Source organism: Formica exsecta, unplaced genomic scaffold (assembly GCF_003651465.1).
Source record: "Formica exsecta isolate Colony F162 unplaced genomic scaffold, ASM365146v1 scaffold33, whole genome shotgun sequence".
NCBI lineage: Eukaryota > Metazoa > Arthropoda > Insecta > Hymenoptera > Formicidae > Formica > Formica exsecta.
Genome location: NW_021850553.1, coordinates 278291 through 297978, shown reverse-complemented (window position 1 = coordinate 297978; position 19688 = coordinate 278291). Strand labels below are relative to the sequence as shown.

General features: G+C 42.3%; 1 protein-coding gene across 5 annotated transcripts in view; it reads left to right on the top strand.

Annotated features, from left to right (window-relative positions):
- The window catches only part of LOC115238270 (protein turtle), a 212694-nt gene that overhangs the window by 172036 nt on the left and 20970 nt on the right, over window positions 1–19688 (top strand). For 2 of the 5 annotated variants that reach the window (XM_029811939.1, XM_029811937.1), the window contains exons 9-10: window positions 12358–12583; window positions 15264–15542. In XM_029811939.1, the coding sequence (XP_029667799.1) occupies window positions 12358–12583; window positions 15264–15542 (505 nt within the window). Of the gene's footprint in view, window positions 1–12110; window positions 12584–15263; window positions 15543–19688 lie in introns of those variants that run through there. The other 3 variants (XM_029811938.1, XM_029811936.1, XM_029811940.1) reach the window with 2 other exon arrangements.

Genomic DNA, 19688 nt, shown 5'->3' with positions numbered 1-19688 from the left:
GGAAAGAGAAAATGCATTACCTTCAGTTTTCTCGGCCAAAGCCGCAAAAAAATCGAAAGAGAAAGAGAGAGGAAAAAAAGAAGAACTTTCTTTCAAAATTTGTTCAAAATAAATACGGCGAAAATGCGCGTAAAAATCGCGCTACACGGTGGTAATTTCGGTGGCTTTTTTATGAACCCAATACACACACACATAGGCGGGAGAGAGACGATACGTCGAAACGCATTTTATTTGCCCTTTGGCGGCTCTCTGGGTCGCGCGTGAACGAATCCGCGGAGCACAAACCCGCATTAAAGCCGGAGTTTGTTTTGCAAACACGTGAGCCTACTCGCCGATGCTCCTTTTGCAACTACCAGGAAGCAGATTGCTAGCTACTCGCGACTAACGCTTCCATCGACTATCTCTCGCGCGTTTCCATTTGCTTTGCATTTTACGTCGCTCCTTTTTATCCGCGTGTGTATCTTTTTTTCAATTATTTTACGTATGCACGAAATGAGGTACCCCTGATTAAATTACCTTGCGACAAACAGCGTTAAACATACAAGCGGAACGTGAATTATATTAAAACCGAAAGAAAAGCTACATATATAATTGCGGTGGGAATTTTTCAAACACACAGTATTCACAGGCGCCGCAAAAATATAATTCAAAACGAATAGAAAACGTTATACGGTTTATTCGATTTTGTAATATGGATTCGCGCGAGGTTTAACTTTAAATATCTCTCGATTGATTTCGCTCGGTAAGCGGTTAAAGGATGGTCACTCGTGCCTCTTAAACTATTAGCAAAAGCGAAAAATCATGTTATAAAATAATTCTCGCTCGCGTTAAAGTCGTAGGATGGGGCGGGTTTTTGAACGTCCCTTGTAAAAGGCATTGTGTAAGAGAGCAGTAGTACGTGCTGGTAGAAACATGCATTTGCATACGCGACAATTTGCATTTATGTGCCCTCTAACTGGTTCGGTCGCGATGAAACAAAAGGGAAAGGAAAAAAACGCGAATTCCCAGACCGTGCGAAATGGAGAAACAAAATTTCGCGGAGGATGGCTCGCGCGGCGCGCTCGCATATTTGTAATCCGGGTTGCACACGTACCGGTTAAACTTACGTGCACGCACGCATTTATCTCGCGGCTTTCACGACACGGCATCCACACCAGGTGGCATCCCGTGATGAGATTATGCGGCGCACCGCCAACGTACGTGGAAAATTAACGCGCGCTCTCTCGACAGAGCGAAAGGTGGGGTTCCATTGCCGCCCCCGCTGGAAGGTTGTCTCTACGAACTTGCCGGAAGGACAGGAGTCTTGCGCAGGCTGTATCTTGTTTCACCCGACGAATATCCGGAATATATATTGAGACTGACACAAAAGCACTCTGTGTATGTATAATAATAACAGCGCTTACACAAAATCATTATTCACCCCGCAGCCCCACATTAATTGATGCGAAAGAAAAATATCATGTCGGAAAATATTCAAAAGCGCGCTTCATACCGTAATTGACTTAATTTCTGTGTTTCGGATGAAATATTTGCATTATCTCTTATTTCTCGCTGCGTGAAAAATATGTATTTCGTAAATGATCGATCGATAATTGTATAATACTATAAATTCATAACGCGTAGAGCTCAATGTTTTTACATCCAATTATGAAAAATTACGACTTTCCAGAACGCGTATTCTCGTATTGAATTATTTTGATTATTTATGAATATCTGCCTGCTTTCTTGTAACTTCTGATGCCGCGGGTAACGAAGTTACCAGCGGGAGAGCAATTATTTCCGCTACGGAGGCGCGTAATAATAACGAATAATTCTTCAGTTATAGCTACGAGCTTTTAAATATTTTTGTGGCGTTACCATTCATCGAGATATGCGCTCTCAAATGGAATTACAGCGAAACCGCGTAAATATAAGTGGAAAATGCAAATTAATGTGCGCACTTCGCGGCGAGAAAGCTAACTCTCATTGTTTCGCTCTCCGACCACCCTCGCCTTTCCTGCCAGCCACTGCTTCTTTTACTCTTAACGAGCACTCTCACGAGGGACGTATGTTTTTCCATAAAGCCGACCGGTAAATGCGCCCGTTCGCTAATACATCGGGGAGTTGCTTCTCGCAGAAGAGAGCGAGAGAAAGAGACAGAAGAATGGAAACAACGGGTGGCATTAAATTTGTAAGAAAGGGTTGAAGGGTTGGATGAACGTAATGGAGGCCTCTCCTTCTTGTTTCCCGCGTTCCTTTATTTTGAAAGAAAAGTGCCGCGAGTGGCACCGGATGGGGGAATGCCGGTTGAGGACGGTGAGTAAATGGTGGATATATCTCATCACAGACGAAGGGATAGAAAGGGGTAGAAGGGAGCGCGACGTAATTTAATGAAACAAATGGAGACACGAGTCAACTGCGCAAACACTGGAAGGAGAGATGGGATGAATGGAAGGTAAAGAGGAAGGGAAGGGGAAGCGAACTGGCGGAGCACGAGCGAGATAGCGGAAACTGAGATAGAGCGAAAGCAAGATTGGGATATAGAGAGAGAAAGAAAGAGAGAGAGAGAGAGAGAGAGAGAAAGCATATGAGAGAGAGGAAGAGAGAAAGGAAGGACGAGACATAAGAACGTGTTTGCGCGCGAGAAAGAGAAATAGAGTCTTCCTGCAATTCAATTTCACTGGCGCTTCCACTCGGGAGGCATTCACCTCCATCAGAGAGACCGACTTACCCGTCCTGCCGTCGCGTCCAACTTTGCTCCCCTCCCCTCCCTTTTCCTGTTAGAAACCCCTCTGAGGTCTCTGAAAGTTACCCGCAACCTGGCAGGTTTCCCTCCCGAGTTTCGACTGAATATTATCCACCTCATAGACAAGCGGCGTCGTTCCCCCGCGGAAAGTAAGGTGAAACCTCTCTCGGCGTTCCAACTATCCATTTCTTTTTTCTTTTCATTCCGTCGGCGAACGTAAACCACAAAGATAATTATTTTCCTGTTCCCTCTCGGCGCGATCGCAATGAAAACAAAGCAACAAGGACGTTCTCTTAGACGGGGATTTCTCTGACCGACAGTTGAAGCACGTGGAAAACGTTAATCTCCTGTAACATTATATTTCGTCTTAATACGCCTTATTTAAATTATTTTAATCTTCATCATTTCAATCTTTAATTATGAACAAGAATTTTATAAAAATTTTCGTTAGAAAAGAAGTGGAAATGAATCACTTTTATCGATTATACGTCTTTTCTTGACATCGTATTCGATCGCGAGGATACCTTCGAGACTACGCGTTAGGTATTAAATAGTAGTAATTTATTCTGTAGCGAATAATACCGTAATTTGCAATCGCGTCTCGTCGCGCTACAGGAACGCAAAACGGCATCGTCATGCAACATAGGCGACACTTTGCCGCGGCCAATGCAGGCGAATCCGCGCGGGGTTAGGAGGTCTACATACATAATGCAGAATGCACGGAGGTCAAGCTGAACTGCTCAACTGTGTCAGGGTTACAGTTCCTCACTTGCGGTCGATCCCCACGTGCGGTATCGAGCCACGACTTTCCGAGTCATAACTCGCTCCTCCCTTACCTTTTTGACATTTGTCTCTCGTTATCCCCGTTAATTGGCGGTCTCGACTTTTCCTTTTTTACATTGTTAATATTAATGCAATTCTCTTGGCGCGACTAACGAGATAATTAGCGGTCGCAAGATCCCAATATCCCGCTCAAGAGTGTGAATCTGTCAAAATCGCGATTAAAATCCGGAATAATTTTCGTGGGCATATATAAACGCTTTGGAATAATATTCGCGCCTCGAGTACAGATGAATTCCGATGAGAAAAAAATAATTCTAAATATACGATAGAGGCGAGCTAACTTTTTTTAATTCAATAACTAAAGCAATTTTAATAATGAAAGACAACGGTATATAATAATTTATTAGGTATATCGAAAAATGAGTAGTAAAGCCAAATGATAAGAGCAGACGGGATGCGTTTACGTGTAAAACAGAAAATTTGAATTCGACGTGAGAGCATCAAGCGATGTATCTCTAGTGGCTTAAATTTTGCGCACATCTCACGAGTACATTTCGTATAATATCACGAAAGTGTTCCGTAGGGGTGTTATGTGGAAACCACCCTCTGTGTTTTCGTGAAATTAGACACGCGAGATTTAGCCGAAAAGCCAGTCAAGCGCGAATCAGAGACCGGTGACGGTTATGATTTTCGAGTGAAACAATTCGTGATACAAGCCGATGTAACAAAATTAAGATCCTTATTATCCTGGAAACGGCCCAGCAGGATCGAGAAGCGAAATTGTATATCGCGTCGCGATATAAGAGCACACATATATACGCGCTCATATGTACACGTTCGTACATAAGACGACCGCAGATATACATCCACACGTGGTATTTTCGTTCATCGGATATACGAGAGAGGATTCCGCGGCGAAGATAAACAGCCGTCGAGTGTTTGCCCTGCCGAGACAATTTTCTCGCCACCGACGCGACTATGGAAAGTGGCACGAGATGTCTACTTATCTACCCTTCTTTCTGCAGTCTGCCTTTTTCGCTCTGGAAATTCAATGAGTCATTCGAGAACTCGCAATTTTACGAACGACACCGACACACTTTCCACTAGGACACGTCTCCGCTGTTTGTCGTAAGAAGAAGCTCGCAAGTAGCAAACTCGTCGCACATATGTGTACACGTGTGAGTAGATCTATACGAGATATCAGATCTATCTGTGTCATCATTCTGGAATGATCCGCAAAATAGAAGACGAACGTTTGCTGAAGATATAAGCAGAGAATATTGAAAGAAAAAGATGAAGAATGTAAATACTTCGCATTCTCTTAATAGATTACTTGCAATAACCACTTGATGTGTTGAGATGAACGTAATAGATATTACAGGATGAAAAATATGCGGCTCTTTTCGCGCGTAAGACTCGTAAAACTCTCCGAACTCTACAATCGAATAGCAGATGCTCGATCGATCTCGCGTTAAGTTAATCGCGCGTTAACAAGAGTTAAAGTCCGGAGAGGCGAACTTTTAACCCCACCGATCTCCATCGGTCAAAGTCGGTGGCAGTTCCGCAAGAAGATACATAATTCATACGAATGCAACGTCGAAATTGGATTCAGTTAAAGAATGGCATTACGCCGTAATACCCTTCGTCAATTGCAAAGCGCATAAAGCCCCGTGTGATACTTTTGCCAAGTTGCCTGATCGTCCTTTAAATTCCCAATTTGCGATCCCGAGAAGCACGGCTCGTTGCAACGACGTGGAAAACGTTGGCAGCGCGTTTACAGCGCGGAGCAGGTGCCACTTCCCCCTCGGGAGAATTAGTTCTCACCGAGAACTCGATTGCCATTTCCCAAAAGTGATATCCAGCCCTCGTAAGTTCCCGAACCGGACGGCCGAACTTGTCGCGTATAAAGCAAGCGAGTTTCGTAAAGTACCGATCGCCTTGCCCCGCCGTTCCAGACCTCTTCTAAATAAGCTCGTGAAAATGGCATCGATTTACAACGCGCCGCCCTAAAGGAGCTCAAGGGCTCGCTCGCGCACTCGTTTCCGAACTATTAATAAACTCTAACTCGCTCGACCGAGCAAAATTCGAAACAACTCCGTTCAGCGATTCAGCATAATATTTTTAAATCGTGATCGGTTTTAAAGCCCACAATCCCTCAGATTGTTTTAATGTCGGGTTGTATAAATCGTCCTAATTGAATATTGATACGGGATATGTAAATTGATCGCGAACGCAAATATTGATTGTTTGTCTTAATGAAGCAGCGACGAAACGATGAATGTATTCGAAAACAGAAATTGCAATATCGATAAATACATACAAAAATGAGAAAGAGTGGCAATTGCAGCTTGGATTTCTGTGGAGAAACGCTTTAACGGCGACAATCTTAATATGTTGAATATCTTGAAGACAATGATACGGAAAGACGTGAATGTAATATTAAACACTTCAAGAGAAATTCGTGGAAAGGCGTGGTTCAAAACCAGACTGGCATCGTGTGGGAGAAGTGAAACGTATTTGCCTTAAGATCACGCCAAAAGTAGACGAGTTTTCCAGAACAAAGTTTCTGTGAAACTTGTACGTAAACTGAAAGAGTTCGATTAAATATTGATGCAAACATTGGGCAAAAGTATCGTAGCTAAGTGTTGCTTACTCAAAACAATTTGGCAAAACAAGTATCGTCTTCCAAGAGTGTTTCAACGAAGAACTTGATATTACTTCCACCTTACATTCACCTTACTGCTCTCGAGCATTTAATAAACCCCTGCCTTAAGGGCGTTCAAAAAGGTTGAGTAAATTAACTCGTCACATATATATAACGGTAGCGACGTTAATACATAATCACGGGCTTTTCATTTTGCTACTAGAATATATAACTTTTTTTTAGTCAACACCTACGAAAAAAAATTCAATTGCATGCCGTGATAAGATACTAAATAAGATATAAAATCGCGGCATCCTTTTTTCGAAATATAAATAACGAATAAAACATAAATGTTTTATGTCATGTCAATGGAAAATATCGCAGCACCATCGTCCTGCATTTAGAAAGATATTCTGTCGAATGTGGCTTGCGACAGAAATAAATCGCGTGGCACAAGACTATTGTAAGCCCTCTATCTTTTACTATCACGTTTTCGTTAAACAAACTCACGCGAAAATAGTACTTTTAAAAAGTTATCGATTAAAGCGGTCGTTGCCTCTAGGTTGTCGCTTCTTGAGGGGGAATATTAATAAATGAAACTTTAATAAAATTTGAATTTATATTTTATATTTTAGATAATATATATTTACATTTTAAATAATATAATTGTTAATGTCATCCATTGTTATCACAGTTGCATATTTGCGGGATTATAATTTTTCTCAGTATCGAAAAAAAAGATATAAAAACTAATGCATTTAATCTTAAATAGAATCTGGATTTTAGCCAAAATAGTATATATCCAGCATATTTTCTTTTGTGTTGGAAGATCGGTACATGCTTTTCCCTTGTAAATGGACTCACATATACTACATCGTGTTTCTCTATAGAGTTCCTTCAACTCTGCGCTAGTTACAATTCGCGGAAATGATATTGATCTTTAATAACATTTCTGTAGAGAGAAAGAGAGAAACTCACCTGCTACTTAGTGATCCTCTGAAATATTCATTAACCGCTGTAAAAGATGTAGAACTCGCGATTCTGTTGTGGCTTTAACTGAACTATTATTAGTCGATAATAGCCCGCGATGAAATAGAAATGATAAATTCGATTCTACGAAAATCAAATCGAACATTTCAAGCATAATCTCGGCAAACATTCATGAATTTTCATGCAGACGGCTTAAGTCGGTACGTCGATACGTTGCATAATAATTAGCATCACTGGAATTGCAATATAAGGGTCGTAACCGTAGTTTATAATATAATAACACATTGCATATATTAATACTGCAATTAAATATAAATCTACCTAAAGCTTACATTAATCCTCATATCAGCCAGTTCGCGGTATGTTTCCCCATATATAATAACTAGTATTATATCAACAAAATTTAATATTGAAAATGTTAATATATATACGCACACATGGTCTACGTGACTATACTATGGGAGAATAAATTAAATTGTCAAAAGTGCTTTCCTCAATCCCGATCGGGCTGCACGTCAACCGTGTTGCGCTATTTCAAGAATACCAATCCCTTCATTAACATTTAACTGGTTCGGCCAGCCTCGGGTTCGTGGCTCGATCTCCGGAGGATACAGCAGCCACCTTAAATATCAACCCTGTTACAGCGCGCCTAGCCTCGCTTCTCGATGTCGCTCGGGGGATGAATTATCAAAATTTCCGCAATAAACTCCGCAACCGAGCATCCGATGACCTAAGCGGTAGTATCGTGGTACGCATAAGGAATTAGGGAATGTGTTCACCCAACCCACGCACGATTCTCGTTTACGCTTGTCGCGGTACTATTTTGTATTAGTCCCCCCCATTATGCGCCATTACGTTGCACAGCAAACGTTATATCCTGAATTATTGAGTTCCATTTACCAAGGGTTGCTTCGACCAGATAAATTTTTCATTGCGGAGCTTGGAAAAATAGCTTTCAACGGCTTAATTGATCTCTTTTCTCATTACAAGAAAAGAGACAATTTGCATTTTCGCAATTTGAGCAATATTGCATTGCGTAACTGATTGTCAGTACAGATATATATTCTCGGTAAAATGCCTTGATCAAGGATGGAAATAGATGTTGGAATGTTTACAGTGCTGAGGAAATAAGACAAACGAAGTTACGGCCGCATTTGAAGTTTATCGATACTTTGTTGCTCGCGCATGCGGACGTTCCACGGAGATTGAATTATCGATACGCGTTGCCTGACACGTTGAATTGAGGGAGGTAGCGCGCCGCATTCTCTTTTCAATAAAGTCACTTTATCGGCCAGATAAATATTATTAGCCAATAAGCATACTCACGTCGATACTCGGTATTTTATCATATAAAGCGCTCTTGCTATTCGCCATCTTTCAAAAACACGATATCTCCCCTGATCCGAATATTATATTCTCTTTCTATAATACGAAAAGTTTATCATTCCGATATAAAAATACTTCGAAAACGAATATCGTACTTTTCTCCGCGCAATATCTCTGTTCCACTCTACAAAGACACACTCTACATTTTTATAATAGGATCATAAAAATGTAATTGAGCAATACAGTCTTTCTCATTATTCAAAAAATTTGGGGCACGTACAAGCCCGGCCGTGTTAAATTTCATCGGCGCGTTTACCCGATGGGTGAGACAGGGAGAGAGAAAGAAAGTGTGGGCAGAGTCGCATGAATAAAGTACGGGAATGAAAAATAAAGTGAAGGCGAGTGACCCACATGACTGTCGCGCATACGTGTAAACGCGGCGCGCCGGCACTCACGCGAAAGAGAACGACTTATTCACTGAAAGCGCCTCTCGCCCAACGGCAATCCGAGAACGTGTGCACCACCCGTTGGAAAAATTCTGTTTTTTTTTTTAACCCTCCTCTCCTTTCTTTTCCACCGAATCTGTCTATCTTTCTCCATTCACCGCTGTGCCTCGCTATCGTCGTCCGCTCGATCCGATCCACCCTAAGAAAAGGGGGCGAGAAAATAGGTTTCGCGCCCCTCCGGAGTGCCATTCAGTACGGTAATTTATTCCAGTTTTACATGAATCTCCCCTTTTGCCGGGCTCCTTTGCCACCCCCCGGAGTACTGTTGCCTTTCACTTCTACCGTTCTTTATCAAGAACTGCTCTACATTGATCCGAGTTCCCTCTCTTTCTCGATCTCTCTTTCCGTCCCTCGTCGTTTCTCTTTGGCCCCTTTTCTCCGCTAGTGCTCTCTAATTTATCTTGTCAAGCTTTCATTTTATCCATTATGGGTTTCTTTCAAGTCGCAAGTACTTGTTGCGCAGGTGCGATTGGTATTATGAATTTCGTGTTATGCTAGCTCTAAAAGCGCTTCGCGAAGGGAAGTAATGCGAAGGGAAAATCTTTCAGCGAAAGGTTTTTTCAACGAAAAACCGTCCTTGCATTTAAGGAACGTTACCGTCAAGGATTGAAGGAGCGAATAAGATCCAATGATCTTTTCTGAATATTTTTAGCACGGAGCGGCGTAAATCTATCTAAATCGATATTCCGCCACCAGCCGGTACGGTAGACGCACAATAACTCTCGGCTTCGCAATATCGAACGTGCCCGCTCTTACGTGCTGCCACCCGGGGAGAATAATATTGAAATCACGGGGGTTGCACGTCGTCGTCGTCGGGTCGTCGGTGGTCGTCGCCGTCGCAAGTAGGCCAGCAGCTCGAAATAGAAACCGTCAACTGGGGCAGCCAATGTCCAACGTAAGACACATTCGTCGTCGCACGTTCGCGGTATTTTCTACGTTATACCCGACGTTTATGCCCTCGTCTCTCCTTATTTCCGTCTCTCTTTCCCGGGTTTTTTTCTCGGGAGATTGGGCGACTCCAACCGCCGTCTGCCAAGTGCACGAAATATCGCCACGTTGCCCCCCACGTGCCAAACACGGCGATCTACATTCGTCGAAGCGATTTTCCGTTGTATCGAGAAACGACCCACCATAACTGCCGGGATTTATACGCGGAGCTTTTCGAGATTCTCGAGATTCAATCGATTGCGAGAGGGTTCACACGCTTTCCGTTCAACGATCAAATCATTATCGTAGAACCTTTCAATCAACACGCCAATCGCGAAACGCGATCGATTCGCGCTGCATTCTATTGGAACTTTGTCAGTGATTAATATTGTTCTGTCGTTTCCTTCTGGAAATTTTATTTCCACGACTTCGTCGATGAGTAGCAATTTTCCCGAATCATAATCATCTAATAAAGAATTTTGTCGCGTCATGATCGCCGCATTCTTGTTATCGATCACTGCACGATAAGCGTAATGAGAACGAGATATGAAATATATTTCCACCAAGTCACAAAAACCATTTGAATTCACGTTGCTATCCATCCGTGTTGAATGCCGTTTTCAGGCGCGCATACATAAACAGCGAATTTATCTCGCTGGATCTTCCGCGCGTTGTTGCAGGGATTAAATGTCTTGAAGCAAATGCATTAATACGAGCGATAACGCAGCGGATTTTAATGCAAGCGTTTACACGGGCCGTTTTAGCTCGGGCTCGCTCAAATATACGTGCTTACCGGCAGTTTTAGCATCCGGCTTAACAGGACGTAATTTTCCGCAATGGTGGCGTAATGAGACGTGTATAAAACGACACTAACCCCGTACGCTCATCATATTTTCGTTCGTATATTTTCTTTATGATGAGGCGCGAGCATCACTAAGCTCGTGCTGCTAAATAAACGATGATGCTCGGTCCCTTCGTAACCTAAATTCTAATTAAGGCTCAAATAAAATATCTAAATTAATATTTACAGCCAGTAATCGCTCTTGAGCCGACGTTAATGCCATTGAAATTTATATCATTTTGCTGGATTTATTGTTAATATTGTTAACTAAGATCTATTTATGCATGGAAAATTCTTTGCAAAATCTTTAAGTAGAATAATTACGCTTTATTTCGTCTACATAATTTCTCTCTCTTTAATATGTTTGAAACTTATTATACATATATATATCTTGCACATATTCATCCTCAGAAGTGCCGATGGTCACTAACACATTTAAATACGAACAATCAAATGTAATTCATACATAACATTCATATACAAAATATTATAATTTTCAATGAATATATTCGTCATTATATCTTTTTAATGAACGTGTTGCATATTTAATTTCCTTTTTTAAGATCAAAAGCACGCGCGGGTTTCGCACTATCCCTCGTCGCACATGGCGTGCGTTTACTTGCAAAGCTATGAATAATTTTTCCTGCACATATCTCTGCACTCTTTTTCCTAGATATTCTTCAAAAGCACTGCAAATATATGAACCTTGTTAATATAATATCGCGTGAAACTAATGATTCTAAATATTTACTCTCAAAGTTGAACTTCGACACTTCGTGTATCACGTACTGTCATTCTTCCGCATTTTCCTCCGCAGCACGCAACTCCGCTAGTAAAGTGCACGAATATTTTTACGCCATAACGCATGCATCCGGTATGCATCAAGTGCATGCGAGTTTCTTCCAACTTACGACGTCATCCACACGTACGGCCACATTGAACCATTGCTTTTTTCATTAATAAACTTTTAGACGCGCTAATACGTGGAGACGTCGTAGATCGCCTCCTTATTCTCGTCATGCCTTGCGCGTTCCTTGCTCGGAAAACAAGCGATCCCCGGACGTACGCGCGGATAACGCCCGTAGGTCGTTTTACTCTCGTCAGACACGCTGCATCCCTTGTCTCATCATTTATCATCTCATGATTTACGGCCGGTGCGAGTGAGTAACGAGGTTTGATCGCGCGTGTAGAAAGAAGGAGAGAGAGAGAGAGAGAGAGAGAGAGAGAGAGAGAGAGAGATCTCTGAATAATGGAGCACGTCTGGACTCGCCCCGTTAAGCGAGATTAAAGCTTAATTTCGGTCACCTTGCAAAAATAATGAAATCGTTGGGAAAAACTTTTAGAAGCCCTACGAATGAAAGTTTTCTAATACATGTATAATCTATCTTTTCTTTTTTGATCGAATGTCTTGCCGGAAAGATAAATCTCGAGTATCTTCAAACAGACGTGTAATACTAGTTATTAATTCTGATAAATGTAATATTTTTTTATTAGAATTTGAAATCGTGAAAAATTCACGCGTCCAGATAAAGTCGGACAAATGCTCGCACCGGCTTATATGCGTTCATTACGATCCCTCGTTTATGTTGAGTGTTGGTGTTGGTGCAAGGGGCAGGAGACACCGATATACATATGGTACGAGTCGTATCCAACCCACAGTGGCGAAGGATACGAAGGTCGTGTCTCGAGGGTGGGCGAAAATTCGCCGTACGGCCAGGCCAGCCTCAATCTGACGAACATCCGCGAGAGCGATCAAGGATGGTACAAGTGCAAGGTCGTCTTCCTCAACAGGTCACCCAACAGTCACAAGAACGGTACCTGGTTTCATCTAGACGTCCACGGTAAGTAATCTCAAGTTTTCACGCAACTCCCGTCAAATTGGAGACAATTGCAATTCTTGCGACAGTATATCTTTAAGATACAGAATTAATGAAGCGAATTTTCATCTAATCTTTCTTGTTAAACATTACCTTTAAGTTTGCATCGCGGCGAAATGCGCAAAGTAACTTTCAGGATATATGTCGTGGAACGTGTCGCAACAGAAAAAAAAAATACTTTACTTCGCGTAAAGTTGTCGGTTAGTAATAAAAGTTACGTCCGCTGTGCGCTAAACGCTCTTAGTGCAAGCTTTTATCCGGCTTATATAAGATGAAATTACGTTATTTCTGCTTCGAATAGTCCCGTTAATATTACTTTGTGAATTTAAGAAGATTTTACAATTTTAGCTCTAATGTAATTTTATAACACCGGGGAAAGTTAATCGTGTAAGTTACAGACGTGTTTGAATAATTCTAGAAATTTGTATATTTGTACTCATATAATTCGTAATATATTGTGTTCTTATTCTCATATTTTTATTAAGGTTAACGTTGCAAATTACATTTTTATTTATTATTAAATAAACTTTTCCATCGTGTTTCTCGAACATTAAAAATACATTTCTCATATTTATTTGTACTCTTTCAAGAATATTTGTATGCGCGTACCAACACATTTCATAATGAGAATAGAGATCTCGTCAGAGAAATATATGCCAGTAGAGGGGAAAGAAACGCGTTCGTGCATTGCTGGAGACTCGTGAAATTCCGGGATATTCTCCTTTCGCGCTTGGTTAAACATCGGCAAGTATAGTGTACGAAAATATTCCCCGTCGCATGCGTTTCTTTTCATCCCCACCGTCTTCGAGCTTTCCGTCGACGTGACTTCCTATCGTGAAAAGGAAAGCACGCGAATCATAAAAGGCGCTTCAAAAAGACGCCGCCGATTCTTCGATGCGTCTCTATGCGAATTGTACATTCAGCAAACAGTGCTTGCAAACCATGTCTCGTCGTGTTTCTCATCCTCTAACGTCTTAGCGAATCTCGCGCGGGACGAGGTTAGGTTTCTCGCTTGCTCAGCACGCAGTTCGAAGCATGCTTTTCTCAAGGATTCTGTCGTTGTGCCCTTCATTGCTTCGGCGAAATCTCCCGAGAAATGCGTCCCTGCTTACGACGAGTAAAATGGGAAAGAGGATCGCAAAAAGATCGCGTTACCGGACGGGGGAAATGAGACACGGTGAGGGGGAAAAAAAAAAGAAAGAAGAAAGTGATGGAAGAACGGGGGAAAGAAACTTATTGCCGCATTTTGCTCGGCTATAAACGACGACCGGAGGACCGGAGGGAAGAGAAACATTTGGATGGCTTAGGGAAAATGTTGCGTTGTCCTCTTTTTCCCTCGTCACGCCTCATCCCCCCTTTCTCTGTCGCTCCGCTCAGCTTATTCCCAATTTCCCCGTCGTTCTCCATTGAGCCCCTCGGTCGCACTCACCAACAACAACAACAACAACAACAGAGTGACGATGCCGTGGATATACCCGCAAACGGCGTCAAAGAGAAAAATACTCGGGGCACCAGAAAGCGTTTAAGGTCCTTTTATACTTTGTAGTCGGCTCCATTCGGTCGCTTGCTCGCGCGTTAGGATCATAAACCGCCGCGTCCTTTCGCGTCACTCCGTTTCTTTTCTTTTTCTTCTCTTCTACTCCTTCCAGAAGTCTCACACCTATAACTTGCGTTGTATCTCTCGCGGCGTCGCTCTCGAAATTAAAATTCCTCGTCTTCGAATAACAACGAACGTGAACAAACTGTGCATCGCAGCGGATGATATCTCGAAAAACGGAAGAGCTTTGTTCCAATGGCAACAATTCGTAAGAAACTTGGCTGCGCGCGAAGCTTCTGCAGAAATATTTAATTGCGCCCTTTCTGCTTTCCTTACCGCAATATAATCGGATTTCTTGCGCGCGCATACTCCAATGTCGATTAAAATTTTTCCAACGGAATAACTCTCTGTCTCCTCCCCGCCTCCGTCTCCCTGCCTACGCAGAAAAGAAACGCGCGATTCGAAGGGAATATCGCTCGAAGGACTGTTTTCTCAACTGTTACGACGCAGAATTTGCATTAAATTCAATCGTTCGTTTTTCCTCCCTTTTTCCTCTATCGCTATTTTACCCTTCATTCCGTCGCTCTGAATTGTCGATCTTACGACGCTGTGCTATCCTAGGACAAGAGAACTCTTGTCGACTCTTTACATCATTTGCTCGGTCGCGAACGCTGGACGGTAAAGAACCATTGTGATTTTTCCGGGATGGAAAGAAGATGGACGATAAAAAACACGATGGAACTTTTCGAAGGAACATTTTCCAAACGTCCATCGCCTCTTCGCGGACTTGATTGTTCTTCTAACGTCAATTTACTCGCGGCCATTCTCTGTCGTCAAAGTGCCAAGAGCGCGTCGCCTCCGTCTTTTCTCGCAAAAAATAAACGGCTTACATTTCTCGTAAAACTTTGAAGAGACGATGTTGCCGAGTTGCAAAAGTAATCTGTCACGCAAGAGATGATTTCGTTTATAAATATTCGAGTTTGATCAATTCGAAATAATGAGTCCGCGCCCGTTATACTCGCTTTAAAAATAAGATCATAATTATAACGCAACGAAAAATACAATTATATTAAATCATATCTAATCATTCGCTTTTGTTGTTTGCAGCGCCACCCAGATTCAGCGTAACGCCGGAAGATATGATATACGTGAATCTGGGCGATGCGATAATACTCAACTGCCAGGCTGAGGGTACTCCAACGCCAGAGATCCTTTGGTACAAGGACGCGAATCCCGTCGAGCCCAATGGCCGAGACGTTGGGATATTCAACGACGGCACCGAGCTCAGGCTCTCGACGATCAAGACCGAGGACATTGGCGATTACACCTGCATCGCCAGGAATGGGGAGGGCCAGATCAGCCACACCGCGCGCGTCATTATCGCGGGTGAGTGCAGTTTCAGCTTTTATCGGAGTGTCAAGGAAATCCTGGTGTCGGGGCCGCAATTTCGTCGCAAAGTTGAGCGATAAATTATCCGTTCACCTTTAGCGGAGCAAGAAGATACGATTACATTCGACAGCAATCGGGCCTTATCGAGAGAGAAAGAGAGAGAGAGAGAGAACGCGCGCCAGATAAAACTTTTTTAATTTAAATTTTACTGTCATTCAGAGATATTCACGAGCAAAGAGACATAGAAAAGTGGAGCATAGTACGAGAAGAATATCGCAGGATTATAAGAATTATCAAGCTTTCAAGATGCTCTAAACATGTGATGTAATAAAATAGCAAATGCGCAGTTATGATGTATTTTCATAATATAATTTTTCGTTATCTTTAATTTCTTGAAAATATTTCTACTAGAGAAAGATACATATATGCATCGTACATACATATGTATATATAAAGAGAGAGAGAGTTGAAAAGTATAAACTTTTTTATTCACGGAAATCTCTTAAAATTCCCGGCGTGATTTTATTAATGCGGGTCACGGAGTGGCATCCATTCTACGATTTCGCCGCGACGGCACGAATAATGACTCCCTTTTTTTTCCGTCAGCCCCGGTAATACCTCGCAGAAAATGTTAGCATGCATGCGCTGTTAAGTATTACTGTCTGACAGGAACGCGTTACCGGCACTGCGGCAGTGCGGCCGCTTAAATCCACTTGGTACGCGGCGTGCCACGTGGCTGCGACAAAAAGCGTCGTAGCACAACTTTCGTTTCGGAGTTTCGTGTTGAAGGAACAAACGATACCGCAGTGTTGCGCGATGATCGAAATAATTAAACAATCATCCGGTTCGTGATGCATTTATCTGTTCTCGGAGTTGATGGTGAAGGATTAAGCTGTCCGGATCCTGGCATCGATCTCGCTATGAATATCTTAATCAATCACCTGCCTATCACAGCCGCCTATTTGATCGATACGCAAATATATTGGTTCAAAAAGATAGATGATATATATATATATATACTTAATACTTATTTTATCTTGATAATTAAATACCTCTGTTCCATAGTTAAGTTAGATACATAATTAAAATATAATTAAGGAATATTTCATAAAAGTTCCACCTTTACCCGACGAAGGAGAAAAGCGCAGAACTCGAGAGCGCCTTGAGTATAATGCTAGTAAACTAATTAAAGAAGAAGATACTTTGTACCGAAGGTAATAAGAGGGCAAAACTTTTTTGCCTTTTTTCGCCGAACATAAATATGAAGTCGATTGATTAGTTTGCCGGCAACGGGAGACTGCGTCCAGACCCTTTCCGAAACTAATTTAATATGAATCGCGCGATAGTAAACGTGCTTTAATACACTTCCGAAAATTGCCCCGACATGCCAACGCGATTAATTATCCGTGATCGGCACCCGAAGAGAATAACGCAAAATACGGTTGCCTGCCAGACCGATAATTAATAAACAGCAAACTGCCGTGGTAATTATCGAACGCGCCGTTATCAGAAACAGATATCCCTCGGTAATCAGCGTCGATCGGCCGAACACCGGTAATGCAATTCCAATAATCCGCATGCCAGAAAATATCTTAAAGCAGGCGCGCGGGGTTAGTTCCGTCGGTTTTGTTATTTATCGATCGCGTACGAGTAAACCATCTTCTCTCTTTCTTCTTCTGTCTATTCCTCTATCCCACTCTTTTACTCGCTGTGCAATCGGAAACGAATTTTCACGGGCAGGTGACCCCGGTCCACTGCGCCCTTACGATACACACGATAGATTTGGCGTATTACACACGCGAATTTCAAACGGAATAAAAAACGATCCTTTTACAAGCGATTTCGCAAAAAGCTCTTCGAGGACGAATTCCGTCGAGAGTTGAAATATTATTACTGCCGCTGTAAGCTTAGAGTGCCGTCTTTAATTTTTTTAAATATCGTTGTATCATAACCGATGTAACCCGCGATTTACTCTAAACAATATGTTTGAGACTCGACTGTTCATTGTTCGCAAAAGTCAAGTACCTGAAATAAGCCTTCGCTTTCGATAATAATGTGCGTGACGAACTAATTAAAGGTTTACGTATACATCTTATTACCTCCGGTTTAATTAAATCGAATCCTTTTGTCTTTTCCGTTCCTTCACGAGCATCTCGTGCCGCGTTCTTAATCGTGCGACATAATGTAATTTATGTTTTCTTCGAAAATAATGCACGATAATGTCGCTATACTCGACTATTAAGTATTCATCCGTGATATCCATAATAGTGTCAGAAACCATGAGATCTTCCCCAGAGAAATAACTTGATACTTTGCATTGTACAACTAAAGATATAAAAATAACCATTCTTCATAGTATTTCTGCTTCGTACGATAGAGAAACTAGATATAATGGAACGTTCGATTTTTGTAACTTTCTGGATAATCTTTATTTCCCAAATGGATGTCGCGGTAGCGACAGGTGTGTACCGTTCTAACTCATCGCTTTGCGAGCGAGCTCGGGAAAAGATAAGGGATGTCGCAATCTCGTCCGCATCGTATAAACCGTTTTAGCGTCCATTTCCCTCGAACGGAAACGTTTTCTCGTGCTCGAAGGCGCAGCATGCCGATGCATCCATAAAGCTCGGGTGTAGGGACAACACGAGACATCGTAGGACGTATAGTTGCATCTCCCTCCGCCTCCGTAAATTTTACGAGCCGATACATTTACTCATATCGATACCCTCGCCGCGATAAAACTCGCGTTAGGCAAAGTGGTTACAGCGGGGTTCCGGCCGTCGCTCGTTCCGCCGACCAATTAAGGCTATTTCCGTTTCCCAGGATTCCGGGCGACGGGAAGGGAGAGGAGGAGGGAGAGGTTAAAAGGCGATTTGTCTTGTTTTTCCGGAGCCAACAGCCACTTTCCCTCCCCGAATCATCTTCTTGTTCTATTTTGCTTTTGCGCTTTCCACCCCATCCTCTCTCTTTTTTTTTCCAACATCGTCGCCTGTTTCTGTCCCACAACCACTGCAAATTTGTAACCCCCGCCAATGGCAAACCGCCGCCGGGACATCCGTCTTCATCATCGTATTGTCTTACCGTCTCGTCTCTTGTTTTCACGCCCGTTTACGGTCTTGGCCGCGAGATGGTTATTTAATGGATTGAGAAATGGCGCGAATGTCGCCTGCCTGAAACGACGGCGAGGTCGTAAAATTCGCTCGCACGCGAGGAATAAAATTAGATGAGCGTTAACGGGGATTATTATTGTTATTACCGTAAAAAGATAAGCGATCAGAGAACACCCTGTGTGTTGAAATTTTACATTTTTCATTATTATCTTATTTTTCGTTTTTTCGTATCTTTATTAAAATAGGAAATAAAGTGGAAAATTACATGCATAAGTAGGAATAATAATTATACCAAATTTCTAGGTGCGTATGTGCATAATCTGAAAAGAAATTTATTTAAAAAAGAATCACGTGCATTTATCTCTTGCATTTTAAAATGCAGAGAGATACACTTATTTTACATTGCACAATGTAATGTGCTGTTTCAACGTTAAACAAAGTAGAGCATTTAAAGGAGATGAAAAATCACTGGAAAGTAAACATTATAGGAATAAATCATTCTAGAATTTATTCTGCATCTCGACTGTGCTGCTCTATTTGTTGAACTACACTTGACGGTGCTCGTAGCACCACGTATTCACAATGTACAACGTGATGCAGCGCGACGCAGCATCACGTCATAGCTATGTACTTGGCATAAGAGCCCATGCGCCGTTCTCCCTCTCTCTCCCTATCCCTCTCTTTCTCTGAATTTCATTGCCCCGGTTTATCAAGATTTTCGTCTGGTTGGCAAACGCTGAAATTTGTCACCGTGACACTCTTCGCATCGAGAATGCGGCGCATAAATGCAACACGGTCGATGATGTAGCAGACGGTGGTAGCTTAATAATCACTTTATAAAAGTGTTTTCGGTATCCCACGATCTTCCACGAAGCTCTTGAATATTTCCGCGAATGAAAACGCGGCTTGCGGTAAAACAAGGAGCCATTGCTCCTCGAAAAGCCTTCGCGTAAATATCGACCGTACACATCGGTGGAGGAAATTGCTGCTCCAAGTTGGTAAAAACAACGTCGTTAACGATGGCGCGTAATGTGCA